Below are 9,337 nucleotides of genomic sequence, written 5' to 3' on the forward strand. Positions count from 1 at the left end.
GTAAATGGTTGTGTAAGTGTAATAGTGTAATATGATGTGTGTGAGGGGATTCTAGATAGGAGGGAGGGATGGAATGGAATGGCAGGGAAGTGTTTGTCTGTGAAGCATCTCACTCAGTGCTTAGCCATTCATTGCTCATAATCATTATATTTTTCATAGATATCTGAAAAGATTATTTTTTTTAAATACTCTACTTGATTTACAACGTAGACTATCGTTGAAAATCAACACTTATGTAGTATATATAGAACGAAATATTTAACAATCCGTATATCATTTTCGATAAGTGTAAAAAAATAATCAAGTTAAAAGATATTTTCTTATGGTAAAACATATATATATATATATATCCCATTGTTTCTTCCTATACAGTGCGTCCCAAAAAAAACTATACACTTTTGAAATGGCTGCCAAATAAAAAGTATATCACTTTGGGGGGAAAGACTTATACATATGGAAAGTCGATAAAGTCATCTTTCAAATGACACCAAAATGTTGGAAAACTATTCATGCTTGAGTGAGCACTACCCGCTTAAACAAAGGGTATGAAAATTAGGGTGGGCAGGAATTAGCCTTTCGGTTTCTTTCAGTTTTTGAGAGGCGAGTCCCTTGGAACTTGCAAACTTGAGGGTGTTCTGATGAATTGATGGTCATTCATTATCAATTTAAATTGTTAGAGCAAATTTCATGAATTATCAAATTGAAATTCCATGCATGAGTGAGCATGAATTGCAATCTTTAGTGAAGCATTTTAACTTACAATGTGGGTCTCAGCAGTGTGTTCATTGGAGTCAGGAGAATAGGGGTAAGAAATGACTTCAGTGTGTGAAGTAAGCTGATGGGAAAAGGGTCAACAGAACGTTTAGCCTCCCTCCTACAGGTCCGTCCCTCCCCCCTCCTGTTGAGATTGAGACTGATTGCTATTACATGTACGCATTAAGTGCAAAGCGGACTGTCAATTTGATAATAAATTCTGAAAATTAGATCATCAACTTTTATCTATCAATCATTCAATCAACAATCTGTTAGTAAATAAACTCAATCAATGTCATCAATCAAATATTCACCTTTTTCAATAAATTATCAATCAAACATTCAGCTTTTTCAATAAATGATTTCATAAATTATCATAATTAGTCAAGTTCTTAATAAATCATTCGATGGAAAAGAAAGACCCATCAACCATCAGTCACTTGGCATTTTAAGTTTTAAATACCAACCAAGAGAAAGAAAGGGGTGGAGGGCGGGGTGAGTACATGACATGTAATTTGTAAGAGAACACAAAGAAGAATGCCCCTTTAACCCAGTCTTACCCTATATCATCCCCTTGCATGTAACAGGTACCATCACATTACTCTGACTCTCACAAGCACACTTGCTAAGATCCACATAATAAACGAAAAATGCTACACTAAAATTACAATTCCTGTTTACTCATGCATTACATTTCAATTTAGTAACTCGTGAAATTAGCTTAAGAAACCAAAACGGATCTCCATTTATCAGTAATTTAGCATAACACCCTTAACTTTGCAAGTTCCAAAGGACTCACCTAAAAAAAAAAAAGGAATTAAGGCTAATTCCTGCTCACCCTAGCAAAGGCTAGTCTCTCAGGAGGGGTGAAAGGGGTAGAGAGAGAGAGAGGGGGGGGGGGGGTTAAGTGTTCTGTTGACCCATATACCGTCAACCTACTTCCCCCACCTAAGTCCTATCCCTATTCTGACTTCCATGAACACATTGCTGAGATCCACTTAAAAAGTGAGAAATTGTATTTCATGTTCACTCATACATTAAATTTCAATTTAATAATTCTTAAAATTTGCTCTAAAAACCTAAATTGATAATGCTTGATCATTGATTTATCAAAACATCCTCAACTTTGCAAGTTCCAAGGGACTCGCATCTCAAAAACTGAAAGAAATTGGAAGGCTAATTCCTGCCCACCCTAATTTTCATACCCTTTGTTTCAGTGGGCAGTGCTCGCTCAAGCATGAAAAGTTTTCCAACTTTTTGGTGTCATTTTAAAGTTGACTTTATAGGCTTCCATGTATGTAAGTGTTTTCCCCCAAAGTGATATATTTTTTATTTGGCAGCCATTTCAAAAGTGTATAGTTTTTTTTGGGACGCACTGTAGACAACGAATATATTTTATCTATATAATTATTATTACTATATTTTACAGGATTATATTCTTCCACGCGGTTGCTTTGACCTCGATGACCTTTGTTGTTGAGCGGAAAGAAGGTCTCCTCGATAGAATCTGGGTCTCGGGTAACCAACTATCATTAAAAATAACGTAATAGATTTGTTCGGTCTAGAGTCGGTTTCATTGGTGTGACTGTAGCATATTTCTCTCATGAAAATATATTTTTAAAGGAGAATGAAACCCTTGAAACCAGCTAAATCCATATCAAAGAGAAAAATCAAAGAAACATATTGTTGAAAGTTTGAGGAAGATTCAATGAATAATAAGAAAGTTATGAGCATTTGAATATTGAGATCACTAGTGCAATGTAGATCCTCCCATCGGCAATGCGACCAAGATCTGTGATATCACACACGTACAACCCCCTCATTACTTTAGTACTTATTTCACGTATATTCTCACTTTTATAGAGTCTATCACAAGGTGAGGTATTCTCTTTATGAGATGACAAGTACAGAGGTTTCACAACATTATATCATTGATGAATCGTTTGTCATAATGATTAGAATGAGCAAAAAGAGATGTTTTGGGGTATATTTTCAGTGTCCAAATGGGAGAGTTGTACGTGTGTGACATCACAGATCTTGGTCGCATTGCCGATGGTAGGATCTCCATAGCATTAGTGATCTCGACATTCAAATGCTCATAACTCTTTTATTGCTAGTCCTATTTTACTCAAAGTTTTGTTGATCTTATTCTTTGATTTGTCTGCTTTCACAAAAGCTAACTTGCTCCAAGAGTTTCATTCTCCTTTAACAGAATTTGAAAGTCTGTTTAAAGCTGAATAAAAAGACGCTAAGCATTACAAGGATAGATGTACAGTAGACAGAAGAAAATGTATGTACGCTTATATCATGATCATTCACTGCTTGTTAGACGGCAGAATACTAGTAGTCAAACATCTAGTTTCATAATGATGTTCATTTTTGAGCTCCCATTACACCCACTGGAAAAGTTGGAAAATTAATGTAAGGATTGACTGAAATCCTTTACTAAGCAAACGTTTAATGATTTTAACGTTTTTCATTTTTAAATGACCTCTAATATTTCTGGTGAGTTTAATTGTTGTAATGTCTTTCATTGTTTTGAAAGGGAAGTTCAGAGTTCAATTATCTATCCAATAAAAATGCAAAACAAAGAGGTAGAACTTATGAGGTCCGTATTGGCCAAATTAAAACATAAATATATTGAAGATTTGCCCTTTAACGTAAAAAAGGATTTAGAGGCTTTGATAGAACTATAATAATTATTCACTTTTGTTCAGTAATGGTTTAAAAATGATTGGTAATGAGATTTCATGACGTCTAATTAATGATTTTCCATTATCATTATACAGGTGTTGGATCGGGAGAAGTAAGCTTAGCTCATGTGATGACTCAGTTCCTCATCATATCTGTTCAGATAGCACTCGTACTTGTCTTCACATTCGCTGTCTTTGAAGTAAGTTCATTGGTTAAGTGGTGAGAAATAAAACTTATACCGTATAAGAAGTATATGTTCTTTAATATGTCGTAACATCGTAAGCATATATCAAGTGATGACCTAGTTCTAAGACATTATGTCCAGATATGACATCCGTATTTGTCTTCACAGTCACCATTCTCGATGCAGTTTATTTAATAAGTGGTGAGAAATTAAACTTATGCCGTATAAGATCTTAGGATCAACAATATAAGTACTCACCCATTATGCGTTGATTTGGGTCCAATATCGTGTAGGCCAAAGAACAGTAGGTCCTGTATCGTATAAGAACTAATGAATAATTATATGAATGAAGAGATCTTGAGGTCACTATTTATGTCCGGACCACCCTTCCACCCTCACATTGGTGTTCATTGATGCAATGTTAGTAGGCAATGACTTATTAAGTATATTCTTTATTGTTTCAAATGAATTATCTATTTATCTTTTTTATGCATTTTTCGGAATTTGCAAGAAAATTCTAATTTAAATGAATTGATTGCTGAATAGTAATTAAGACGCATTTATTTTTATTTTTTCTTCAGCTTCCAAACGAGGGCAGTTTATTCCTGGTTATCCTCATGATGATGTTACAAGGGTTATGTGGAATGGCTCTTGGTCTTCTCATCTCGGCCTTCTGTGACTCGGAATCCACAGCTATTCAACTCGCCCTCGGATCTTTCTACCCCCTTCTTCTCCTCAGTGGTAAGAGTTTGAGAAATATAGGACCGCATTGAGTTGAATTAGCCATGTTAGCTAAATCAATCAGTTGCCTTTTTTTTAAAGCAAGACAGTGCCAATTAAACCATGTGTTAACAGTGTGTTCACATAATCCACTATATGCGAAGATACGACTCCCGCTGTTAATATTCTCCAATTTAAAACAGTGTGGAGATCATGTCATACTGTGGACACTTCTACAGTGTGTGTTTCTTGCACAGTGTGTTTCCATGATGGAGTATGCGATGATGTGATTTTCGTTGCTAAGATGCCCATATTATACAGTGAGGAGATAATTTCAAATTGTGTTCCACAATGCGAACACACAGTGAACACACTATAAACACACTTTGGAAACACTGCGAACACATTATGGACACACTGAAGACACTGTGAACACACTGTGAACACACTATGAACACACCATCAACCCACTATGGACACACTGGGCATACTGTGGACACACTGTGAACACACCATCAACACACTATGGACACACTATGAACATACTGGTAATACGGTGGGCACACTATGAACACACCGTCAACACACTATGGACACACTGGACACACTGTGGATACAATATGAACACACATCAACCCACTATGGACTCACTGTGAACACACTGGGCGTACTGTGGACACACTGTGAACACACTATGAACATACCGTCAACACACTATGGACACACTGTGAACACACGGTGGACACACCATCAACACACTATGGACTCACTCTGAAGACACTGTGAACACACTGTGAACATACTATGAACACACTATGGACACACTATAGACACACTGTGAACACACTGGAGATACTGTGGATACACTATGAACACACCGTCAACACACTCTTGACACACTGTGAACACACCGGACATACTGTGGACACACTGTGAAAACACTATGAACACACTCTCAACAAACTATGGGCACACTATTGACACATTGTGAATACACTGGAGATACTGTGGATACACTGTGAACACACTATGAACGCACCTTCAAAATCCCATGGACACACTGAGAACACACTGTGAACGTTTTATGAAACAAACTGTTCTTTTCAGCCGGGTTGATGTCTCTGAATTATGACACTCATCTAGTACCTATCGTTTTCATCATCTACTTCTTAATAATAAATACTTTCTCAGACGTTTAATTATTTCCCCATATTCCTGTTCTCTGTACAGGTGTTGTGTGGCCAATTGAAGCAATGCCTGAGCCATTGTATTACATCGCACTGGTATTGCCGCAAACTTTATCAGCAGAAGGAATACGAGCAATACTCGGAAGAGGTATGTTTTTGCCACTCTCCACCCAGGTGTAGTAAACGGGTATTACCGGTCTGACTACTATCCATATACTGATTGATAACAAAAGGAACTGGTATAATGATTGGGAACACAAGGGGCTAATATAAGGATTGGGAACGTAAGGGATTAACATTCATATAATGATTGAAGACATGAAGAATTATTTTTCATAAGGATTGAGAATAAGGGACTTCTGTTCACAATGATCAAATAAATTAAATAAAAAAGAAATGAGAAAATAATGGGCTAATCCTCTGAAAAGACGAGAGCATACTAGACAACTATTCAAATGAGGACCACGGCAAAGGTCTTTGTCACATACATTCTGAGTTTCTTCTGAAATAACATATAAGTGACTGGCATATTAAGGACAAAAAACATTAGCTGTATATTATGGTAATGCTATTCATAAAGATGCCAATCTTTATATTATATAGAAAAATTGCAATTGCATGTATATCAATAATTCTCTTTTTTGCAATCATATTTGATTTGATGTATTTTTAATAAATACTTCATGATGAAAAAAAGATATATTCCATAATGGACTATACTCATGTGAAAATTGTCAAAATACTTTCTCACATATTTTTTTAAGGTGAACCCCTTGAATAAAAAAAGTTCACCATTCATTTCTTTCTTTTCTATCAGGTTGGGACATGAGTTACTTTGAGGTGTGGATCGGGTTTGTAGCCACTACGGCTTGGTGGCTGGTTCTCCTAACGTTAGCTACCATCGTACTCCGAGTCAGAAGATAAATCTATGTCATCTGAAGCACGTTGTAGAGAGAGAGAGAGAGAGAGAGATTTGGTTTAAAAGGCAGCTCAGCAGGGCCCCGTTTTACAAAGAGTTACGATTGATCCAATCGATCGTAACTCTATGGAAATCCATCAGTGTCATATTTTTTTTCTACAGGGAACTTTCCTTAAAACTAAGAAAATCACACTGAATCTTCAAGAGAACGATAAATGTATGAATGTACATCATATCTAGAAAATATTTTGAACAAGTTTGCATTTTTAGATGTTGACGTTGCTGGCCGTCCATATATTTGTGATTGATCGGATCGATTGTAGCTCTTTGTAAGACGGGGCCCAGAAATCAAGCACAAGTCCCCCAAAAATACGCGTATTTCATTGCTTGAAATCACAACTCTTTGTGCAACATGCCCCTGCCCAAACCCTATATTCCATGTTCAACCCCAACATGCCAGAGAATATATAATTGTGTTTCTACCTTGTAAATAGGTCTGGGTGTAAGTTGTAACCCTGGGGGACTTCAACATGAGGTTACGTGGTTGACATATGGGACTCACGCATGTCATTAATTTTATCACTATTTTATGGATACATCTGAATCTGTTAGTCCTTAAACCTTTTGCGCGCTGATGTTGCAATCTTGCACATTCGCACAATTAAATTCAACAATCGTAATTATTAGTTTTTTCCCCTCCCATACCGTATAATTAGGACTGGGTGTAGTTGTAACCCTGGGGGACTTCAACATGAGGTTACGTGGTTGACCTATGGGACTCACGCATGTCATTAATTTTATCACTATTCTATGGATGCATCTGAATGTGGGTGGATTTGCAAATATATAGGCCTAATAATATAGGGCACTTGTATAGCGCACATATCCAACTTTTAGGATGCTCAAGAATATCCTTTATTTTCTTAATGAGATTCTGAAATATATTTGTATTGGTGTCATTTCGAATTTATATAGAGTATTTATTGAAATAAACAAAAATTATATTGCTTATCTGTTTATCTTGAATAAAATGTGCAATCAATCAATAAAATGTGCTAATCATCAGGTTTTATGACTTTTACGACTGTGAAATTGCGACATTGTTTTACCTTTATTTTTCTACATTTAAATGCGAGCAGATGTGGCATATCTAGGTATGGCTATCAAATCAAATTTCAATTTATCTCTTGTATTTTAATTATCATTTACATTATAGGAACTGCAGTAATTCTCACAAGTGGCATTTATCATCCATTTCCGTATGCACTCTCTGTAAATAGCTTATTACATTTTGATATTTCTATTTTTAACAATTTAAGTCTATAATGGCGATAGACTTCACAACATTCCATTTGTACGTTTGTAGAAAATTGTCACGTAATATCAATTCAAATACAATGCACTGATAAATTGCTCAGTGATAAAATACAAATGTTTTCTGATTATTTGTTGGGTTAAGGCTATGACACAATTATAAGCCATGTAAATCCTTGTCTTATACAATTTGATCTGATCTTCACATTTTTTATTCGCAGATTGTCGTATGGATTGAGAGCTTTATAATGGAGATAACAGAATTGGAAGAAGTATGGTTAGAACAAGTGACAACTCCTTGTATAACGAAGTTTTAGTGATCATGGAATTATTATTTTTTTTAATCGCTTGGGCTTCTTTTTAAAATTAATTTGTTATTATTTGCAAGTGCTATTGTTATAAGCTACTGCAATTGAAATATACAATCTGGTTAGTCCAGAATATACTTACCATGGAATGCATGCATTGGTTATTGGTTTTATGAAACAAGGTCCTGTCTTTTCGAAGTTTCTGGATTCGAAACCGCCTTGGCAATGTTGGAAAGTCCTTGTCCATAGACTACGCCGTCTTGAAAAGCTTGTCACTATTTTCATATTGATTAATGAACGTGAATAAAGATTGATAAAACATAACGTATCCGGCTGTGTTTTTTTATCCAGGCAAGAGCACAAATGTTAACATCTAGATTTTTGTTTTCGTTCTGTCCTATTGAAGATCCTCAATCCATCGGAATCTTCTGTTTCGCCACAAATTAATGTCTGTCTTTGTTCAGTTCCCGACATCTTCTTTCTTTGCCCCCACTCCATAAAACTCTTTATCAGGGGGCAGTTTCATAAAGCTGTCCATAAATTAAGGAGCGACTTTAAGAACGTCTGGTGAACCTTTCTTACGCGCTAAACCATCGCCAATGAATATACAATTTTATAACAAGGATCATCAGTCGTTCTTAATTTACTAACAGCTTTATGATACACACCAGCTCAAACCTGTTCCCTCTTTTTGTTATTTTTTTCTTCTTTAGTTTCTCCTTTCTCTGCTTGTCTTCTCGTGCTCGGACCCGGCTATTCTCATTCTTTCTCTCTTTTCCTCTATGTTTCTCACTCTTTCACACACAAACATGGCCACCCTACCACTTTTCTCATTTTGTCTCCTAACTGCCCCTCCTCTGTTCCTCTATTCTCTCCTACCACTGATCTCTTTTTACCCCCCACTCCGCATATTACTGATCATTTCACAAACATTTTATCTGTTTACCCCATATCCATTCCTCCTCAGTCTCCTCTCCGTTTCTTACAATCATTTTACCTTTTCACCATCCTCCCAGCTCCTTATCACAATATCCTCTCTCTCTCATTGTCTCCACCCCTCCCTCCCCGTGTCTTCTGCTTCATTATCCCCTCTTTCTTTTTTCTTCCTTCCATCCTTCCTTCCTTTCTCCCTTCTTTCTTTCTTTCATTCTCTCTCTCTCCCTCCCTTCCTTTCTTTCTTTCCTTCCTTCCTTCCTTCCAATTATAAATCTCTCTACTCCTGGCCAACTACAACACTACCACACAGTACTTGTCCCCT

General features: G+C 36.3%; 1 protein-coding gene across 1 annotated transcript in view; it reads left to right on the top strand.

Moving 5' to 3' along the window:
• The window catches only part of LOC135155121 (ABC transporter G family member 20-like), a 28,131-nt gene extending 19,700 nt beyond the window's left edge, over nt 1-8,431 (top strand). The window contains exons 17-21 of the mRNA XM_064103828.1: nt 2,183-2,271; nt 3,543-3,646; nt 4,213-4,372; nt 5,582-5,686; nt 6,356-8,431. Of these exons, the coding sequence (XP_063959898.1) occupies nt 2,183-2,271; nt 3,543-3,646; nt 4,213-4,372; nt 5,582-5,686; nt 6,356-6,462 (565 nt within the window). The 3' untranslated portion in view covers nt 6,463-8,431. The remainder of the gene's footprint in view (nt 1-2,182; nt 2,272-3,542; nt 3,647-4,212; nt 4,373-5,581; nt 5,687-6,355) is intronic.
• The last annotated feature ends 906 nt before the right edge of the window (nt 8,432-9,337 follow it).

Source organism: Lytechinus pictus, chromosome 8 (assembly GCF_037042905.1).
Source record: "Lytechinus pictus isolate F3 Inbred chromosome 8, Lp3.0, whole genome shotgun sequence".
Taxonomy (NCBI): domain Eukaryota; kingdom Metazoa; phylum Echinodermata; class Echinoidea; order Temnopleuroida; family Toxopneustidae; genus Lytechinus; species Lytechinus pictus.